At 37.6% G+C, this 23,190-nt stretch overlaps 1 protein-coding gene across 5 annotated transcripts in view; it reads left to right on the top strand.

Moving 5' to 3' along the window:
* CTNNA2 (catenin alpha 2) overlaps positions 1 to 23,190 on the top strand; it is a 1,143,090-nt gene that overhangs the window by 869,237 nt on the left and 250,663 nt on the right. For all 5 annotated transcript variants that reach the window (XM_045979218.1, XM_045979219.1, XM_045979220.1 and 2 more), the window contains one exon: positions 371 to 523. In XM_045979218.1, the coding sequence (XP_045835174.1) occupies positions 371 to 523 (153 nt within the window). The remainder of the gene's footprint in view (positions 1 to 370; positions 524 to 23,190) is intronic.

Here is a 23,190-nt window from a genome sequence, read left to right as displayed (position 1 = left end):
TCAAAACTTTCTGAAGGGAGATATTTAAGCCAATGAAGAAGGAAAATAGACTTTTGACAGGAGAGGGCCGGGCCTATAATGTATTAAGCTACAGACCATATATGTAACTTTCAAAATGACATATAATACAGTTAATTCAGAAGCATCTATCAGTCATCTCTCTTTGTTTTCCTTTGATATGATATACACTGGGAAAATTAAAAAGAGTTGAAACATTATTTCCATGGATAATGAGAACTGGGCATAGTTTAGAAAAATTTTTTATTCTCAGGCAGTAATTTAATCCATGTTGCTAAATGAGTAATAGAGTCATAAATATACCATTTTTCTATTCCTTAATTGTGTGTGTTTGTTTTTGTTTTTACTGCAGCTTCGGAAAGCAGTGATGGATCACATATCTGATTCTTTCTTGGAAACCAATGTCCCTTTGCTAGTTCTCATTGAGGCTGCAAAGAGTGGGAATGAGAAGGAAGTGAAGGAATATGCCCAGGTTTTCCGTGAGCATGCCAACAAGCTGGTGGAGGTAAGTAAGGAGAAGTCTAAAGAGTAGAATATATTGTTGGGTTTAATCCCCACATACGGCTCTTGGAATTTCGGTTGATAACTCTTCTGTGGTTTTCCTCAAGAAATAAAGTCTTGGAACCTATCTTTCTTTTACCTTCTGGTGCTTATTCTATCCCTTGCGGAAGAGGCAGCTTATCAGTATTCTCTCCTTTCTCTATCTCACAATTCTATAAACATGTTCTGGAACGTGTATCCTAATTTTCCTGAAAAATAGGTAGAGGCTGAGACAGAGGGATAGAAGGGACGCTCCAGAGTGCTGAATGCCAGCTTTAATTTGAGGGAATAGAATTAAAATTGCCAAATGGAGGTTTCAACACTATACCCTTTTCTTCTTCCTTATTCCCCTCTCCACTCCATGCCCTGAACCTAGATTACCTGATCACATTATGGGTTTATGAAAAAAGCATCTCCCTCTTCCCAAAGAGATACTGGGATTCCTGATGAAGGATCTTGAGGCAGTAGGATGAGTCCAAGTTCAGAGTCCTAAGTATATTCCGTGCATTAGAGAATCCTGTGGGAGTTGTTTTATAAATGCAGAATTTTGCTATGTAATACTGAAAAAATACTATTTAAGACAAACAAAATAAAAGTGAAATGATAATCAAGCTGCTTATATCTAGGAGCTGAAAACCACAGCTTGGCAAAGGTTGGATTTAGTGATGTGAGACTTAATAGAAACTTAGAGATGTTAAATAGGAAGTGTGTGTGTGCCAGAGAAAGAGTCTAGAAGGGGAAAAGATTCTGGCAAATTTAGGGAATAGTTATCAGGACCAGGCTCTGAGCACTTAAAAACAACAACAAAACTCTGGTATATCTCCACTTTAATTTAGGATAAAACGAAATTACTCAAAATGTCAGGCAACTTAAATGCAAGCTTAGAATAAAATAAATTATTTCTTGTTTTCTTCAGATGGCAAAATTAAACACTGAATAAATATATCAAATGTGAAATCCTTTCCCTTTTTCTTGGAGTAAGTGATAAGGTTGTGTTCCGATGTAATTAAGGCCTAAGCACAGACTTGGCTTGCTCTTTGGTTACTCCAGCACCGCTGTTTCCTCTGGGGCTGAATACACCAGGCCAGCAGGAAGTCCTCTGGCAAGCCCAGAGGGAGGCCCTGGTCCTCTGGGACACAAGCTGAGCCATTGTCACCCATGACAGCAGTCATCAAGTTGAGTGTGCAAAACCCTAGGCCACAATAATGAAACCCTTGAACTTCCCTCCATAACCCCAGTGTCTTGAGGCAACACCAGTCTGAAGCTAAAAATAGACCGACTTAATGACACCAAAGCAGTCTCTTGCTCTCTCTCCACCTACAAGGCAAGCACTCCGTCATTCCTCACATTCCACCTACATGTCCCAGTTCACTTGGCCATTGAGGAATCTAGTCTTCCCAAGACTGACCTTGGAAGCCTTGGCTACTTCCTTGTTTTGAGAAAGAGGAGGTATAAAAAGGGGAGGGGTAGACTGGGAAGGGGAGGAGGAAGAAGAAAAGAAATAATGCTGAATGAATGCTACAAAAGTTTTAAATATTCATATATAAAAAATAGTAGTATTTACATTGAGATAGATCATTGTATTTATGTAACTTCCATGTTTATAAGATAATTGCAGAATTTATAGAAAACATGAATTAATGGTGTGTTACAGGCATTGTGGACAGAAAAAGGGACGTGTTTAAAGTTGTGTGATAACCATACCCTACTTCCAGTCTTGTTTGTGTTATTCTATAATCCTATATACAGCCTCATTTGAGTTAATGCTTGTGGTTCAAACTTGATGGCCTGTGTAAATGTGAGCCCAAAGTAGCCCTCATGTTTACTCATTCTCCCTTCTCCTGTGATAGACCCTGGACCCATTTACTACATCCCCTCATCCCATCTATAGGATTCACTGTAGGGGTATCCAGCCACTGTGAATGATCCTTGATCCTGAACTTGTGGCAGAAGCAGAAGCTCAGGTCAGTCAGAACTCCGTGTTTCAGAAAATCATTGCTTTGCTTCCCTCAGTTATTCCCTACATTACCCCTGGGTGGTTACTACAGCCAGCAGCATTTTGGAAGGTCTTGATGCCTAGGAGATGAAGGGACTGAGATGTGGGATTAGCCTCTGTTTGACTGGAGATGACTTGGAATCAAAAACATTTCTGTAGCTTATGTCCTTCAAACTAGTGCTAGATTGCTGATGCATACCTGTAAAAAAAAAGCTGGAGCACTAGACTGAGAATCACTAGTTTTCTCATTTTGAAAGTACTTGCATAGAAATGGACATCTTTCTGGGCCTTGGTGTTTATGTCTATAATGTGAAAAATTTGGTAAATATATTGATTTTATATCCATTGACCTTGATAATTCATCTACTAATTCCAGAAGTTTGACAGTTTCCTTTTGGATGTTCTGTATATACAATTGTCTGCAAATTATGACCATTGTAGTTCTTCTTTTCCAATTCTTTTACCTTGTTTTTTTCTTTCTCATTATTACACTAGCAAGGACCATCAGTAAGATATTGTGGAAATTAGTATTTTTGTTACTTCTAGATCTCCATGAGAACATTTGGATGTTACCATTCATTCTATTGTTGTTGTAGACTTCATACAGATATTTTTTTTTTAAGATTTTATTTATTTATTTGACAGAGAGAGAGATCACAAGTAGGCAGAGAGGCAGGCAGAGAGAGAGGAGGAAGCAGGCTCCCTGCGGAGCAGAGAGCCCGACGCGGGGCTCAATCCCAGGACCCTGAGATCATGACCTGAGCCGAAGGCAGCGGCTTAATCCACTGAGCCACCCAGGCGCCCCTTCATACAGATATTTTTATTTGCTTAATTTAATTCTCTCATTATTCACTAAGAGTATAAAATTGTTTCAAATAAGTTTTCTGCACATTTTGAGACAATTACATATTTTTTGTCTCCTTTAATTTCCTTCAGAAGTGTTGATATCTAAATTATGCTTTGCCTCAAAAAATGAGAAGAAAATTATTTTTATTTTTTAGATATGAATGAGTTAGATTGCCATTACTTATTATTATTTCTTTTAACATTTGGAGGAATTCACTGACACAGCAATCTAAGCATAGGTGTTTATTTGAAGAAAGGTTTTCAAGTTGCAGATTCAATTATTTTTACTAAACATAAGACCATTTAAATTTTCCATTTCTTTTCAGGTCAGCTTTAATAAGTTATAGTCTAGGAATTTGTTATTTTTATTTAATTTTTTAATTATTTGATATAAAATTATCCATAATGTTCTCCTTTTAAAAATAATTTGTATCTGCATCATTATTTAACAAAAACTTTTTATTCCTTATAGTGCTAATTGGTACCTTCTCTCTTTTTTCTCACTTAGTTTTGCAAGAGATTTATCAATTTAATAATATTTTCTATAATGCAAGTTTAAGGTTTATAGATTTCCTTTGTTTTCTATTTTATCTGTTAATGCTGTTATCTTTATATTATTTCTGCTTTCTTCTGGCATATCTTATTGTTTTTCTAACTTTTGAAAATAAATAATTATATCATTGATTTTTAGCATTTCTTATTTTAGTAATATATGCATTTCAGGCTTAATTTTTCCCTAAGCTATGCTTTTATCTGGTTATTTTCTATCGACCTAGTTTTCAGCTCACTCATCCTGCTTCCATCTGTGTCCAATATGCTTGAAACTGATCTATTATATTCAATTATTTTTAAATTTCTAGTTAACTTTTTTTCATTGATTTCAGTTCTCTAGTACATTCCTTATTAGGTCGTCTCTTTTAAAGAGATATGTTAATCATAGTTATTTTTAAAGTCCAAGTCAAAAAACTTCAATTTTCGGGTCAATTTTGTTTCTGTTTTGTGGTTGCCCCAGAGAGGGTATCTCTTCCCCAGCCACATACAAAAAATGGCTTGTATTTTAAGACTGATGATGCAGCACACCTAGGAATAGGGTATGAGCAGGTTTATTCAACACAAAAAGGGACTTTTGAGGACTAGCAGAGCAGGCACCCACGCTAGTCCATAGTAGCTTCAGCACAAAGAAGAAAAAGTGGTTTTGGTTTTTATCATGTTAGGGAGGTGGATTGGGGTTGAGACCTCTCTGTGGGAGCTGGGTGTGAATGGTTCAAACTTCCCTACTGGCATCAAAAAATGGTGGGCTTTCTTACCTGCTTGTGCAGTTGTGGGGCAAGATGGAAAGGGGAGAGCTGGGGCTTAAAAGCTGTCAGCCATTAAACATTCAAAATGGAGTAAAAATCTTCATTATGACTCACTCCTTTTGTTTGATGGATAACTGGAATATGCCATGTTTCATTTAATTGAATTTGAATTTGTTTAAGTAAGCTATTATGGAGCTCTGTGAGGTTTCCAAAATAGAGACAGGTTTTATCATAGCATCTGTTTTTATTACTTGATTTTTATCTTGGTTATGGATTTTTTTTAATATGTCAGCTATTTTTTTATTAAATGGCTAACATTTGTGTGGAAAAGTATAAAGGGTCCATGCTGTAGTCTGTTTGGGCTGCTATAAGAAAATACCACTGACTGGGTGGTTTAGAAACAGAAATTTATTTCTACTATTCTGGAGGCTGGGAGGCCCAAGATCAAGGCACCAAAACGGGTGCATTCTGGTGAAGGCCCTCTTCCTGGTTGATAGCTAGCATCTTCTCACTGTGTCCTTACATAGTGGAGTGTGTAAGGGATCTCTGTGGAGTCTCTTGTCTAAGAACATTAATTCCATTCATTCACCATCCTTATGACCTTGGAGTCTCCATGGCTCCATCTCCTAGTACCATCATATTGGATATTAGGATTTCAACATATGAATTTTGGAGGACAGACACTAACATTCAGACTATAGAGTCTGGATAGTGTTTTCTCTTTCCAGAAAGGATTCACTGTTCTCTGAAGGGCAGCAGATGTGATGAGCATCAGGTGTTGTATGGAAGTGTTGAATCACTAAATTATACACCTGAAACTAATATTACACTGTATGCTAGCTAACTGGGATTTAAATAAAAATTAAAAAAAAAATAAAGGGCAGCGGAGATATAGACCATTTCAATCCAAAGACTGAAATGATTTGAGGCTAGTTTATACACTTTGGCAGGTGTAGTCTTCCTTTCTTTTACCCTAGTCCTATGGAATAATCTTTTAGGGATGCAAGAGAGGTGTTATTAAGTATCTCACTTTATTTATGAAGCAGTTTCTCCAGTTTTTGTTTTCCCACCATCATGATATGGTTGAAAGTTTATTTGGCTTTTTGGATTCTTTTAATTTGCTTCTTCCCGCCCACCCCAGGGGTGGGGTGGGTAGGGACAGAGAGTGGGGGAGGGGCAGTGAGTGAGAGAGAGGATCTTAAGCCCTCTTCATATCCAGCTCAGAGCCAACACAGGGCTGGATCTCACAACCCTGAGATCATGACCTGAGCCAAAATCAGGAGTCAAAAACTTAACCAACTGAGCCACCTAGGTGCCCCTAATTTGGCTGTTGGTATGTGTAACTTAATAGGAAAAAAAACCTGTGATCAAGTGCCAGTCCTGAACCAACCCCCTTCTCCATGAGACCTTTGCTTCATTGGCTGTCCCAAACACTAATTTTTGCCTCTCCAGCCATATATGAGATTGTTGGAAACTCTAAATTCAGCGGCTACCTTCCATCTGGTGTCTCAGTTTCTCTTCCAACACTAAGAATTAACAAATTCCTGGGAAGAAAGTGAAGTGCACAAAGTTGGGCTCCCCTGAGTGAGCATCTCTTTTTGAGCTAGTCTAGGTTTTGAGCCCTTTGGCAGCTGTTCTGTACTTTCAAGGGAATGATTTTTAGTTTGCATTTTTAGTTATACTTAGCAGGAGTGTGGGTCTCTTCTTGGCTACTCCTTTGGGGCTAGACATAGAAATCCCAGAGAGAGCTGGTTTAGATAAGTTTGTGGGTACTTTTTATTTGTTTGTTTCATTAATATTATTAGTCCAAGATCTCTTTTTCAATGGAAATATTGAGCTTCCTGTACCTCAATAAGAACAGTTCTCACTGAATTGCAATAATGATCTTGGTGCCTCATCCACTTCCTGCAGTTCCTTCACTTAGTGCCTTCTGCCAAACACCCCCTCATGATCCTCCCAGGGCACATTGGATACCTCTTTAAGAACTTCTGATGGAGCTCTGAGTTGCCATTAATGAAAATTATGTAAGAGTTATATACCAGATCATTTTGAATGGAGAATGAATGAATACATAAAATAATCTATGAATCAATGGTGATAATTTTAGCTTTTTTTTTTTTTTGGTTATTGAGTTTCACGCTAGTATATTCAATTTTCTATCAAATTGTATGTTGTGTTTTTTTTTTCATATTTCGTGGGCCAATTTCCTCCAATTTGGTATTTGCTATTCATAGAGATTGATGTGATGCAGTGACTGGATGGTGTCACAACCTATGACACAATGTTATAATCCTTAGAAAATCTCTAAAAAGGACAGTTTTAGGCAAATAAAATATTAGCAAAATATGAATCAGAAAAAAAAGTTAATTTGGCTTTTTGTGATTGCCTTAACACACTTAATAAAGACTAAGTGAACTTACACCAGGGTTTGTTGATTAAGAGAAATTAACAGGTCTGCTATGGTGCTTTGTGGTCTATAGTATCAGCCACTATAGGAAGTATCACCAGAAGAAAGGATTTTTTTTTTTTAATATGGCTATTTTCCCTAATCTCCAAAAGCCAGCTAACTCATCCCCTCTGAGATTTAGCTGAGGGATTCAAGGCAGAGCTGACTCTCAGGGTGTGTGGAGCTGATCAAAGGATCCCTGTTGTACCTTCTTTCCAAGGCTTTTGGAGGGATGGAATGCAAACTATGGCAACTTAGTACTAAAGTAATGTGGCCTGGGTAGGGGTGAAAATGAGGGCAAAATAATCATTGCTGCAAAGGAAATAAAAGCTAATCTGGAAAATGAGATGCAGAATCAACACCTGTTTTCAGACCCTCCAAACTGGTTTTACCCTTTCCATTGCTTTCCTACACAGTCAATGCGCCTCTCTTCTTTCTCCTCCTACATCTCTATAATAAGCACCAAAGGAGTATGGATACAAGCTACACATGCTATTGTCTGGCTGGCAGTCCTCTCTCATCTGCTTGGCCCTCCTTCGGTCCCTTTTACACACAGCAGCAGCCAGGGTGAACATCTAAAAGGTAAATCAATCATGTAGTGTCCCTGCCCAAGACCATTCAGAGACTTCCTATTGTTCTCAGGCAAAAGACCAACCTGTTAAAGGACTATGCAAGGTCTGCATGATCTGGCCTCTTCTTCAGTCTCCAGCCTAGTCTTCCCATCTTATTCCACTTCCCACAACATATCAGCTTGACACAAGCCATCCTCCACTTGTGAGGTGGGCCAAGCTCCCTCCCCACCTAGGCGTATGCTTGTGTTGTCTCTTTCCTGACAGACTCCCCATTCTACCACTTCCTTTCCATTTCGCTTTCAGCTTGAACATCACGTCCCTAAATGGGATCAGTTCCCTGTGTGTCTCTCTCTTGTGGAACATTATTTATTTTTTGATTTGCACACATCCAGCTCTATGACTGTCTGGTATTTCTCCTGCTAGATTAGCAATTCCTTTAGAAAGAGGCCATGTTTAATTGATTCCTAACTACACTGCAGCATGATGTGGCTGAACGGCTAGCAGGTATTCAATAAACAGATGTTGCCTAAAGAATAGTAAAATAATAAATGCAGCCAGGGATACTGCCAACTTTTTGACTCCTGAGGTAATATATTTTAATAGCCTGGCTGTAGGTCCCCAAACAGGTGCCTCTGGGGTTACTAAAGGGGCATTGTGCTTATTTAATTCCCTAACTTACTACAAAGGAGGAATTTCAAATTTAAGAAGGACTAATGTGGAGATCACCTATTTCTACCAAGTAGAAAGAGCTTGCTGTTTGCTGACGTGGGAGAAGTTGAACAAACTCTGTCACGATGCTCCTGAGGTAGGGCCCCTATCTCTGCTGTCATTTCTCTCCTGCCCACCACCTCACAAGCATGCAATTGTCCTGATCCTTGGTTCCTGAGGATGTGGGAGAGGGAGCTCGTTCTGGCACAGTAAAGCACACGATCGAGGCCGTAATAGTAGTGAGTTAGACAAGGGGATCTCAAGTCTCTGCTTCGTCGTCTTAGTTGCAACGGATGGCAGTACCCGACGCAGAGCAAGACTTGTATTTGTAGCGAGTGGAAGGTTTGAAATAAGGGACAAATCCCAATACTCAGAATCACTAATATGATCACCAGTACAGCACAAACTGCTTCTGTTTCAGCCTTGAGTAAATAGCTTTTCTCAATTAGTCTTTCCACTTCATTCAGAAAAATTCATTCAGCAACAAAACAAACAAACCGGGTGCAGACCGTTGCTGGCAATATAACCAACAAAGCCAGGTCAACTTCCTGCTCTCATGGGGCATGCATTCTTTCCGTGAGGACAGAGAACAAGTATGTACAATAAGTAAGGGGAACTAAGTGCTGAAGATCAAAATAGAACAGAGCAGGGAGATAAAGAAAGATGAAGGAGGGCATGTGTGGGCAAAGAGGATTGTCTCCTAAGATGAGTACTAAGCAGGGAACCGGAGGAAGTGGAAGAACATTCCAGATTGTAGGAACGGAAAGAGTCAAGACCCCCAAGGCAGCAGTGTACTTGCATGTTTGATCAAGAACAAAGAGACCAGTGTGCTTGCAGCTCAGAGGGAGGGGATACATTTCAGAGATGGGATTGAGGGCTGGGTGTAAAGACTGTATTTTGCTCAGATATTTTAATCTATTGAAGGCTTTGAACAAAGGCATGACATGATCTGACTTCCATTTTGAGAATTACTGTGCTGCTCTCTGGGAAATGTACAGGAGAGTGACAAAAGCAAAAAGGAGAATAGATAAAAGGATCCAATCATCCAGCAAGGGATTGGTGCTCTGACCAGAGGAGAGGCAGTGGAGGTGTGGGCGGAAGTGCTTAGGTTTGGGTTATGGTACCAGGCTTGAGCCAATGTATTGGATGTTAGGCTGTGAGACAGACAGGAGTCTGGGATGACCTTTGGACTTGAGGCATCAGTGAAATCACCTGGAACTCTTAAGAAACATAGCCTACACTGTCAGACTGGTTCTTGATTGGCTCTGCCTAGAACTTCTTGATAGGGGTGATCCTGAAAACCCTACACAAATGTCTTGGGTTTAGATAAATACAGTAGAACTTTTCAAATTATAGGGTCTTGATTCAAACTGTGAACCAAAAAGAAAATCAAGAAAATCTGCATCAGAAACTACATTGATGGAACTGGATCTCCATGCATTTTTTTTTTTTTTTTTAAGTACAAACTGAATATTATCATCTTTTTTCTCAGTGCTGCCCTCTGCAATCCAATTAGTATATTTGAACTGAATTTGTGGAATTTCTCAAGCAATTGAGCCATAACAAATCTGAAAATCACAATATTTTATAAAAAACTGTTTTGTTCAGTTTAAGCACATGTTAAACTTAAGGTTTTTTTTCCTGTCTTTGAAGAAGTATACAGTCAAACTCCATCCCTCTTTGAATTCCTGATTCCTAAAATCTGCCATATTATGCAATTTTTCCTATAGCACACAATAAACATTACCAAAAAGTTCAAGCATTCACCTAAAACTCTCGATAATTATTTAGGGATGCCTGGGTGGTTCAGTCGATTAAGCATCTGCTTTTAGCCCAGGTCATGATCCCAGGGTCCTGGGATTGAGTCCTGCATGGGATGCCTTGATCAGCGAGGAGCCTGCTTCTCTGCCTGCCACTCTCCCAGATTGTGTTCTCTCTCTCTCACAAATAAGTGAAATCTTTTTAAAAAATAATTATTTAAATATAGAGCTAGGGTTCTTTGTAAGCTCTCATTACCTTATTCAATGCTTTTGACAACCTAATGAAGTAGCTTTATTTTTCCACTCCATTTTACAGATGAGAAAACTGAGGTTTCAAGAAGCTTAATAACTTGCCCAATGTCATACAGCTAGAGGCAGAATTCATGAACCAGTCCAGGTATCCTAGACTCCAGAGACCATGCTGTTAATTCCTGGGCAACACTGTCCCCAGGCTCTTGCCCAACGTGTACATAAAGAATAGAGTTCTATCCTTCATGTAAGTATTGAGTACAGTGCCTGGCTCCAAAGTAATTGCTTGGAAAAGTTAACTACTTCTGTACAGGTTCCATATCTCTCCAGCCTCATTTCAGAGAGGAGCCATATTGGACTGTACACATCCCTGGAGGTAACACATATTATTGCAAGTGAATTCCCACACACCCAGATAATCTAAGCTGGCAGATAATCTAAGCTGCTTTTTGGTACTGGTATTGGGCACAAGTTAAGCTTACTTACTAGCTTCATGGATCTTCATCTCCAGAGCCTGCATCATTTATGCCCACTTTAATTATTAAGTGCCATGGACTTTCAAGGTGGCTTGCAAATCGTATATTCTAAAGATTTTTAAAATATTTCATGTCAGAGGTCTCCTGCGTTGCTTGAGTTAACGACCCACAAAATGTAAACATTTCCGGGTTACATTTCAATCTTTACAACATAGTCGATATGCAAAGTGCAAGGCCATATTTTGAAGTCAATTTATTTTTAAGATGTAAGATGACCTGTTAATTTCCACAAAAACTTGATTTCCTGGCATCTGGATAAAAACTTGTCCTACCATGACCTACCCCCAAAATTCATCGAAAAGATGAGGTAAGTACACCTAGAAGAAATGTCCTGAAAAGGGAGGCCAGTTAAGTATATCGCCCATACTTAAGAAGAGGAAGATAATCAACACTTAGTTTCTCTATGCTAGATATTATTGTAGTCTCTTAGTCCTCTTTACACATAGGTGCTTTAATCATCAATATCATAGTTTTGCAGATTAGGAAATGAGGCCCAAAAAAACTAAAAGCAGCCTGACCAAAGTCATCCAAATCACCAGCTGACAAGTGAGTGACAAAGAATTGCCTCCTGGCACCCCTCTCTCCTTTTCTATTCATGTATATATATTTATAGTTATGGTCATTAGCCTTTTACATTTATTAACAGTTTGTCCTCACCATAATAATATCTTCACCTAGCACTATATTAATATTCTCTTAGTCTACTCTCCAAAGTTGAGAGAAAGTAGTAGTATTGTATATTGGGAAGATTCTGAAGAACCCGGGGTCTGGGCTGTGATTGTGGTGCTGCCAGATCAGACTTTGGAAGGTGATGTTCAGTGTCACTGCTACAGCTGGGTAGGAGATATTTGGTCTTTTGTCCTACTAAATAATGAGTTTTATTGTTTCATCATCCATGTAAGGAGTAACTGTTCTCTCTCTCTCTCTCTCTCTCTCTCTCTCTGTGTGTGTGTGTATTTTCTCCTTAGTTGTGTTTTCTGGAACTGTTTAAAGGGATGTATATTTAGTCCAGCTAATTCAGAGACTTTGCTGTGTAGTATAACCTTACATTATTAAGGTCAGACCCATCAGTGCAAAACATGAAAAATTGAGCCCCACTAAAAATGATGTGTGTGCTTTTTAATATGAAGAAGTTTTTAATTGCCCAGGAAAAAAACACTTTTGATATTCATGTGTTCAGTCTTTGTTAGTGCTGAGGGCTTTTTAGATCACAAAGCCCCCTGGCCAGCCTGGAGCTATAGTTTGAGAGGAATGGTATGTTGGGGCATTGCTCTTTTGAACTAAAGTGTTTTCAGATAACTGCTACTCCATTAGCTTTAGAAGGTTATGGAGTTTACTTTACAGAGCCCTGTAGCCAGCCTGAGGCTCAGCATATAAGTACTTTCAACCCTTACCTTAAAAATCAACACTGGGTACTTTGCATCTGATGACTAGAATTTCTCTGATGTTGTCAAGATCTACCCTCCAGTTGTGCGAATGATCAAATCACTGTAATCCTCTGACTCTAATAGTTTGCATCAGGTACCTCACCTCTTAGGTCCTGTTCATCTCTGACATTCTGTATCCTAGGGACCTTTCGTGATTTCAGATTCTAGGAAAAGGGAAGACTCAAATAATTGTCCTGTTCTAGAATAGGTTTGTGACTGAAACTGGAATTTGGGGACTACGAGAAGAACATGTCACTGCAATAGTTCATTAGTGCCCTCTTGACTAAGTAAACATACAATTGAAGCTTGGGGTATAGTTGGCTAAGCTACCTTGGGGCATCAAGTAATCAAATATATGGATTCTGTCACTATCATACTCCCATGGCTTTCATCTGTGACTGTGACTGATCCAGTATCTGCAAGATAGGTTTGAATGGCTGTTAATCAACTTGGTGATTATGTAGGTGGGAACAAAAGAAAGGATAGAGGTCAATGCCTGCCACAGAGAAAAATCTGCATATCAGCCAAATTGTTTATGAGATAATTTATTTATAAGAATTAAAATCTTGCATCTTTTTTTTTTTTTTTCCTTTCCTGCAGGCTTATTAGTGCCTGCTGGTGAAAGTCAAGAGTCATGAATGGTCCCAAGGAACAGCAGGTGGTATGGCATTATATAGCATATCCCACTCCAATCTCCAAAAAGTATTCTCTGCCCCTCAAAGCCCTCTATCATATATGAGTGTGTGGGTATGTATATTAGACATAGACATGCATTCCTTGATCTAAGAACACATTTTTTTTTCAATCATATGTAAGACACAGTATGAACATCTTTAGGGGGAAAAATGGTTTAATTGACCTTTAATACAAAACCAAAGTAAAAACTGCTTGTTATACAAATGCACCTTCCAGAAATTTGCCCACTACCATTTCCAACCAGATTGCTGCCCTCCTATTCAGACATTCTAGAGTTGCCACAGCGTGTGAATTTCACATATCCAAGGTACCTGGGAATTGAGTCAATGTTTTCATATGATACCAGTTGCCACCAAAATATAGTTTCTTACTTAGACTGACAAGTTGCTCTTTTCTATGCTAAAACAATAAGAGCCCGTGATTTATCTTTCCTAAATGTTTTCTTGGAAGTCTGAAAACACAAACATATTTTTCCAAATCTCTAGAATCTCCTGAGTGAATGACTCCTTTACCAGGTTTATGTGGAAGGATCCAAGGCATCAGTCCCACTGGCTTCCCTCACCCACCCACATAATTTTTCTTATTTTTTGTTTTCTTATTTTAAATTTTCTAAAAAGGTTGGTTTGTACCTTAATTTCAAAACACAAGATGCTTTGATGCTGAAGACTGTAATGTATGGGCAGAAATACACTTCAGACTGCCTGTATGAGGAATAGTGTTGCAGACTTTTTATAAAATGTTATGACAGTTTCTATGTGGAGACAGAAGCTTGGAGGTTGTTAACGGCAGTGGGGCAGCAGAATTTCCTATGGATCAGTAGTTTTATAAGCTAAAAATAGGCAGTGATTTGACCTATTCCACTGCAACACCCAGCTAAGGAGGCTGTTTTGATCCCATAATCAAGTAGCTCAAAAAGTCAAGTCTTTTCAAGTAGGCACCTTCAAGTATCTATTACATGGAGCTAAAAAAAAAAAAAAAAAAAATTGCAATTTCCATTCAAACTGGTGTATTTCTCACATGCCCATTCTAAAAACATGACTCCAGGCAGGTCTTTGTACCAAAGGTCTAACATATCCATCTGGGGAAGAAGTTCGGATTCATCCCCACCTAGGCAAAGTATAGAGTTGACAAAGACCTAGCCAGACCCTCACTGAAGGGGTAGTCAGGGATTGAGGACAGGTCACATTATTGCAGAGGAAAATGGAAATACAGATAGGAATAGTGCAAGAAGTGTGGTTCAGAGTGCCATGGCAAGGTCAGAAGCTCAGGGCAGAAGAAGGAAGACTGGAGGCTTCGTATTGGAGGAAATTGGGGACAGGAAGTTTTAATGGACAGGAAGGCAGGGAATCTGGTTTCCTCCACTAACTGCTCTACCTGACACAACTCAGTTTCACGAATTGGAATCTTGCTAGTTCTTTGCCCTTGAATTTTGCCTTGAGGACCATTTCGCCCTCTCATTGACTTCATACACTCTGTTTGACCTCTGTTATTTATCCCCAGGGTCCTCCTATCACCAGAAACCCTTTAAATGGGCATTAAATATATCTGTAGGTTTTAGTGCCTTGTATTTCTACAAATACTGGTTGTATTATTGCCCATTACCTCCCCTGATTTTTTTCTTTTTTTTTTCTTGAGGGAGGGAGGAATCTAATATCCACTGAATTCTCTTTGTTTGATTTTTGCCTGGAATTTTGAGAGTAACAATTGCTTTTCTCAAAATGAAAACAATTCAGCCTTTGTCCCAGTTGCTTCACTAGAGTTTTGGAGGAAGAGCTTTTGCTCAAATACCATCAATAAATGGCTGCCGCCGAGTTCTGAATAGTTTCTCACGGTCAAAAATTACCAATGACATTTGTACAAGTGATTTTCTTGCCCTGGAAAGTCCAAGTATAAATCCACAAGGAGAGTATTGAAACTTATATTTCTTCAGTCTGTCTTGGAGAACTTCACTGTGAAGTGACTATTTCCATTACAAGTTTTCCTCCAAGGAGGAAGTCAGTTAAGTGAGGTTTTCATTTTCACAAAGTCGCTTGTCATTTCCTAGCCACAATAACTTATTAAGTTATCTTCCACAAAAGCTTTCAAAGGACTCAACTCTTTGTTCAAAGAAATTTACGATTTTGCAGAAACTTAGTGGCTTAGTAGCTGTTACAGTGGTATACTTGGGACTGCATAACATTCTGGAATAACATGTAGGTGATCATGACTTTAGAAGAGCTGATCTCCTCTGAGTGAAATTTTATACATGCATAGAGATTATGAAGATCGAGGTGTTTAATGAAGAAAATATAATTACAGTAGGGTTTCTCGACTTCTTTCCTATTAACTGTTTATGCTTATAAATCTTTGTTGTGAGAAGCTTTCCTGTGCATTGTAGGATGTTTAGCAGCATCCCTGGACTCTGCCCACCAGATGCCAGTAGTACCTTGTCCTCCGGTTCTGACAACCAAAAATGCTACAGAAATCACTGTAGATCCCTGGACAAAAGAGTCTCTAGTCAAGATCACTTCTCTGTAATCTTGAAGGAAAATAAGTATGTATATCATAAATTTAATTGTGTACATTTAGTGCTCCTTACCTACATTGGTGAGTTTGTAATACACATTATTTTATCTGAATAAATGACCGGATGACAGAAGAAATAGGTTGAAGTTCTATTTCTTAATTATAATTACATCTGAAATTGCTGTTACTCAAAACTCTCACTAATTTCTGTCCCCATAAGTAGGTTGGTGAAAACTTGTCCCAGACAATTTCCCTATGATCTTTAATGTTTCCTGAAAATCTCACCACCTAAAGAATGTCTCAATAGCCTGAAATGACTTCCAAAAGGGGACACTTAAGTGTTGTTCAATAGAAATACCTCATTAGGATTCTCTCACTGATTTCTTTGCACTAAGGCAGCTGGTTGAAACTAAGGCTCTGATGAAAAAGGACAGGTAAAGGTATTAGAGGAGAAGGTAGGTAGATAAAACATGCTTGGAGAGATGCACACAGAGAAGAATATAGGAGATGACAAGGGCCACCCTCTTCCATGTCACCAGTAAGCTTCAGGACCAGTTATTAAATAAGACTATGGAGCAAGCTTACAATATCACACATGCTCAATAAATGCTTGTTCTTTGACAGTTAAATTTTGGTTGAAATTCCCCAGATTGGCCAGGTCTCAATCTGCCTTTGTTGTCTTTCTCTTACTTTCTTAAAAAGGGGAAAAAAACTCCACAAACTCCCATGCAATTAATAGCTTTCCTCAGTGCTCTGACACATGACAAACTTGCTATCTCTGAGCCTTCACTCCTGCCATTTGCTCAGGCAAATACTTGGTTATAGAAAACAACCAAAGGGGATGACAACGATGAAAATAATGTTTTGGGTGGTTACTTTAAATCAACCTTATTCTTTTTAAGGCTAAAATACTGATAAAGTTGCAAATGTCATGGCATTCGACTTCCTAAAAACTATTTGCCTCCAAATTACCCTGTCAAAGGCAACCCAAAAGGTGCATAATTAGTAAAAAGTCAGTGCATATTTGCCAAATCTATTTATTTATTTGGCAACATTTTTCATGGCATTTATTCCAAATCTATTTGTTATCATCAAATAGATAACAAATGGACAATCCTAAGGTATAGGCACTGTATTTATTTTTTAGGGCTGTCAAAATAAAATACCACATCTTGAGTGGTTGAAACAACAGAAATTTATTTTCTCCCAGTTTTGGGGGCTGAAGGTCTAAGAGGTTTAGGACTTGGTTTAGGGCTCACTCTACCAGTAACTTAATCATTTCTTTAAAGGCCCCCTACACCCAAATATAGCCACAGTCTGAGGTACTAAAGGTTAAGACTTCAACATATGAACTTGGAGGACATAACTCAGTCCATAAAAGATACCATTTGGCTTTTCTTTATGATAAAAAGGGCAGAAATATTTACCTTCATATCTGTTTTGAGGATTTATATTTCAGTTTTTACTTGTTGTTTAAGCCAATAATTGCATACCTCAGGGGTGTATTTTCTAGTGCTCTCAGTTATCGCTAATTCTTTTTTTTTTCTGGCAGATAATTTTTACACATTTTAAAAAAGTTCTTAGCCTTTCCAAGTATATTGCATAGAGCAAGTGTGACTGCCTTAAAAAGTTCTCCAACACTTAAGTCCAATTTGGGCTCCTGTGGTCAGTCATGATGACCTTGGTATTCTTCATACTGCCCATTTCTTATGTGTTGGAAAGAGACTCATGTGAGGTCTTCATTCTTCTGTAATTTACTCGCAGACACCTGTATTTTTTCCTCTCAGGATTCATCTCTAACTGCTAACCCATGAAGCCACTGTGTGTTCCCCCAACCCAGCCCCGCAGTCTGCCATCACACACTTCTTATCCATCCATGTTAAGGTACTCAACTTGCAATCTGAAAGATTTCCTACACAAAATTCTGTTAGCTGAAAGGGCTCACAGAGGGGTGAAGGGTAAGTACTACTCTGACCACTGCTTCCTGTTCTCCATCTAGAACTATCACTTCTAGCCTGAGCAACTGACATTCTGTGATTCAGCCTTTTGTCTCTGCCACTTGAGGTATATATATTTTTAAAATCCCTTCCTGTTTTTAATAATAAAATATTCACTGAAAAGTATATGAGTGAACACAGTAGGGGTGGGAAGTTAGGACAATAATAATGTTGAATATATCATGCAATTATGAGTTAGACTCTTCCAAGTCTGAATCATTCCTTGACTACTATAGGGCCTGTTGCCAGCTGCATCAACTGCAGCCAGGGTGTCTTAATGTAACTAGTGATTTACCTTAGCAACGAAGACAGTCAGGAAAAATTCATCACCAATTTATCTTTCTTTCTACCAATGCATTTTAATGTTAAGATATTTGCAAAAAAAGGTGGAAATTATTGGAATAAATGAAGCATTGTATGCAGCCGTGCTTGACAATAAAATCTAGTGTTTGTATGGCATTTTAATATTTTATATTTTTATATTTTTCAAAGACACTTTCATCAATATGCAGTTGATTCTTGGAACAGTCCAGTGAGGAAGATAAGGCAAATTGCTTTCCCAAGAGATGCCACATTGCTAGTTGATAACAGACATGATTGTATAGTCAAATTTCTACCATCCTAATTTCATTTCCATGCAACCAGTATTAACTGAGCACCTACTAAGTGCCAGATACTGTTCTGAACATGTGAGATGTGCCCGTGCACAAAACAGAAATCTCCACCCTTGGGGAACTTAATTCTAACTGTGGAAGACAAATAATAAATGATAGACAAAATAAATATGTGACTTATTTACTTATTAGAAGGTGCAAGTGCTATGGAAGGAGCAGATGTAGAGCAGTAATGGAGATTAGGGTTGGTGGTTGCAATTTTCATTTGAGTTGTCAGAAAAGACTAAGGAGAGAAAATGGCCATTGAGCAAAGTCTGGAAAAGAGTGGGTTTGGGGTTTAGTAAGGTATCCGCTATGCCTTCCTTTCATTTGGACATTATATATGATTATAATCATATTATAATTACCCAAACAGCCTGCATATATTTTCTTAGAAGATTTAAAAATCATAGAGTAATTAAAAAGAACAATGGGCATTGGCACTTCTAAAACATGTCAACACAGAGCTAGGGAAAAGCCAATCCTGTTTTCCTAGAGTCCTGGTACACAGGAAATGGCAATGTCTTTTTTTTTTTTTTTTTGATCCAACTTTTTTGAGGAATAATTAACAAATAGGATTAAGTACATTTAAAATGTACAATGCGATGGATATACATACCCATTGTGGAGTGATTACCAAAGTCAACATAATGAACACATCCGTCACCTCACATAGTTAACTTTTGTTTTTGTGAGAACACTTAAAATATCAGCAACTCTCAAGTATACAGTACCATATTATTAAGTATAGTCATCATGTTACACATTAGATCCTCAAAACATATCCTGTATTTAAAACTTTGTGCCCTATCTTCCTCTCCCCCCAGTCACTGGCAATCACCATTCTATTTTCTGTTTCTATGAAATTGATTTTTTTTAGATTCCACATGTAAGTGATACCATGTAGTTTTTGTCTTTCCCTGATTGGCTTTTTTCTCCTAGTATAATGTCTTCTAGTTTTATGCATATTATTGCAAATGGGAGAATTCCCTTCTCTTTTTATGGCTAAATAACATATATTTATTTTCTATGTATATTATATATATACATATGTATATATATATAAAATATATATATTCACTTATAAATACATACATTTTCTTATTCATTCATCAAAGGACAACTTATGTTGTTTCCATGTCTTGGCTATTGTGAATAATGATGCAATGAACATTGAGGTGCAGCCATGTCATCAAGATACTGATTTCAGGGGCACCTGGGTGGCTCAGTGGGTTAAAGCCTCTGCCTTAGGCTCAGGTCATGATCCCAGTGTCCTGGGATCGAGCCCCGCATTGGGCTCTCTGCTCAGTGGAGAGCCTGCTTCCCTTCCTCTATCTCTCTGCCTGCCTCTCTGCCTACTTGTGATCTCTGTCTGTCAAATAAATAAATAAAATCTTAAAAAAAAAAAAAGATACTGATTTCATTTCTCTTAGATATATACCCAGAGTGAGTTTACTAGGTCATATGTTAGTTATATTTTTAACTTTTGGGGAAAGCTCCATAGTGTTTTCCATAGTGGCTATATCAGTTTACATTCACACTAGCAGTGTACAAGTGTTTCCTTTTCTCAACATCCTCTCCAGCACTTACCTCTTGCCTTTTTGGTATTAGCCATTCTCACAGGTGGGGAATTATATCTCATTGTGGATTTGATTTGTATTTCCCTGGCGATGAGTGATGTTAAGCACCTTTTCATTTACCTGTTGATCATTTTTATATCTTCTTTGGAAAAATATTTATTCAGGTCCTTAACTCATTTAAAAAAATTATTTGATTATTTGTTTTTTTTTTCTATATATGAGTTCTTTTATATATTTTGGATATATTTATCCAAATATATATCCAAAATATATTTTGGATATATTTATATATTAAAGGATATCTATCTATCTATATATCTATATATCTATATATATATCCTATATATATCCTATATATATATATATATATATATATACAGATATATCCTATATATCTATATATATAGATATATATCCTTTATATATTTTGGATCCTTTATATATTTTAGATGTTAACCCCTTATCAGGTAGGTGATTACAAATGTTTTCTCCCATTTTATAGGTTGCCTTTTCAAGTTACTGTTTCCTTTGCAGTGGAAAAGCTTTTCAGCTTAATGTAGTTCCACTTGTTTATTTTAGCCTTTATTGTCTGCACATTTGGTGTTGTCTTATCCAAGGAATCATTGCTAAGACCAAAGTCAAGGAGCTTTTTCCTTATGTTTTCATCTGGGAGGGTTTTGGGTCTCACAATGAAGACTTTAATCCACTTCAAGTTAGTTTTTGTGACTTTTGTAAGATAAGGGTCCAAGTTTCATTGTTTTGTATGTGGGTATCTAGTTTTCCCAACACCATTTTTTGAAGAGACTATCTTTTCCCATTGTGTGTTTTTGGCACCTTTGTAAAAAAATTAGTTGATGCTGTATGAATGGATTGATGTTTATTTCTGGGCTTTCTGTTCTGTTCCACTGGTCCATGTGTCTGTTTTTATGCTAATACCATACTGTTTTGATTCCTTTGATAGCTTTGCAATGTGGTTTGAAATCAGGAGGTTTGATGCCTCCATTTTTCTTCTATCTCAAGATTGCTTTGGCTTTTGGGGGTCTTCGTCGTTCAACTTTTAGTATTTTTATGTGAAAATTGCCACTGGAATTTTGAATTTGAAATTGTTTTGAATCTGTAGAGTCCTTTGGGTAGTGTGGGCATCTTCACAATATTAACTCTTTCAGCCCATGAACACAGAATATCTTTCTATTTATTTGTCTTCAGTTTTTTTTCAATGTTTTATAGTTTTTAGTGCATAAGTTTTTCATCTCCTTGGTTAAACTTATTCCTTTGTACTTTATTGTTTTTGATGCTCTTGTAATTGAGACTGCTTTCTTGATTTCATTTTCTGTTAGCTCACTGATAGTGTGTATAGAAATGTAACTGATTTTTGTAGGTTGATTTTGTATTCTTCAGCTTTACTGAATTCATTTAGTAGTTCTAACAGTTTTGTGTGTGTGTGAAGTCTTTAGGGTTTTCTCTATGTAAGATCATACCATCTGCAGACAGATAATTTTACTTCTTCCTTTGAAATCTGTATGCCTTTTATTTCTTATTCTTGGCTAATTGCTATAGTTAGGATGTCCAGTACTATGTTGAATAGAAGTGGTACAAGTAGGCAGCTTTGTCTTGTTCCTGACCGTAGAGGAAAGCCTTTCAACTTTTTGCCATTGAGTATCATGTTAGGAGTGGGTTTGTCAAATATGGCCTTTACTATGATGAGGTACATTCCTTTTATACATAATTTGTAGATGTTTTTTTATCATGAAAGGATTTATAAAATGCCTTTTTTTTGCTTTTATTGAAAGCAATAAAATCATATGATTTTATCCTTCATTCTGTTAATGTGTGTCACATTTTTAAAAAGATTTTATTTATGTATTTGAGAGAGAGTGAGAGACAGCATGAGAGGGAAGAAAGGCAGAGGGAGAAGCAGACTCCCCATGGAGCTAGGAGGATGATGGGGGACTGGATCCCTGGACTCTGGGATCATGACCTGAGCCGAAGGCAGTCGCTTAACCAACTGAGCCACCCAGGCGCCCATATATCACATTTATTGGTTCACATATGTTGAACCTCCCTTGCATCCCAGGGATAAATTTCATTTTATCATTGCCTTTTTAGGACAGGGACTTTCCAACTTTTTATGTAGATCTTAGATTTAATGAAATAAGAGATGTTTACATCAAAACTGAATTCATGATCTTCACGGGTTGATTGACACTCCTTATAAGATGCCCACATGAATATTTGGGCATAAGACTACTCACATATTGATAGAAAGTTAGTACTTCTTTTTGTCCATAAGATTATTCCTTAAAGGTTTTATTATATGCCATTGAAGACCTAGCTCCTTACTGTTGATGAGAGATAAGGAAGGGAAAATAGAACTTCAAAAGAGGAGTTAGGTGTCTACTCTGAGCAACAAAAAGGACACTTTGGTGAATTTGTGACCTAAATTCTGTAAAACCATATCTGATATCCCTTAGAGGAGGGCCTTTTATCCTGTGATCTCACATTCTATCTTGTGATCTCAAATTACTTCAGTAGGTAGGGTAAAATAGGCTAGGCAATCCTGTGGTAATAAATAACCCTCAATGTCAGTGACTTAGAATAACATAGACCTAATTTTCTTTCCTACAACATGTCCATCAAGAATTCTAGAGTTATTTGGGAACCCCTTGTACCTTCTTGTCATCCTTACTCCAGGACTTAGACTGATGGAATGGCAAGTATTTGTGGCTAAAACATGCCAGTATTTGTAGCTGAGGGGAAAGTAATGCTTCTACTTGGAAGTGGCACATGCTTTCCCTAGCATTCTGTCAACCAGAGAAAGTTTATCTGGAAAGGCCTATTTTTAAGTACTTATAGAATTAAATCCTCTCCTGTAACTGAAAGGAGAGAGAGCCAGAATATTTGTGACCTGTATGAGAATTAGCACAATGGGTACTACTTTGAAACTTCTATGTATCCCAAGACTTAAAAAAAATAGTTATTGGAGAAGTTGCTTTTTGCTTTTTTGGTGAGGTGTTCTTTTGTTCTTCTGGCTAGGTACCTGATTCTTCTTGTGAAGTTCTTCATTTTTCAGGGAAGAGAGGTGAAGACTAATTTGTTCCCAAGATCTGAAGTTAAAGAAATGAAATTGAAGGTCAACACAGATGGGAAAGACAGTTTTATTGAGAGTGCACTGAATATGCATTAATGATGAACTCATTTTTCTCAGAAGCTCATGTTTGTTTGAAAAAAAAAAAGTCTTATCTCTCAGTGATAAAACTTTAAAAAAACTACAACTCTCTACCATAGATGACACTTTGTTCCCATGTCTCCATGACTTCTGTGATGCAATCAATTCCAAGATACTGGGATCTGTGACTCCTAAGA

This window comes from Meles meles, chromosome 15, assembly GCF_922984935.1.
Source record: "Meles meles chromosome 15, mMelMel3.1 paternal haplotype, whole genome shotgun sequence".
In the NCBI taxonomy this organism is placed as follows: Eukaryota; Metazoa; Chordata; class Mammalia; order Carnivora; family Mustelidae; genus Meles; species Meles meles.
The sequence above is the reverse complement of the archived record's forward strand: the minus strand, read 5'-3'. Positions and strand labels throughout refer to the sequence as shown.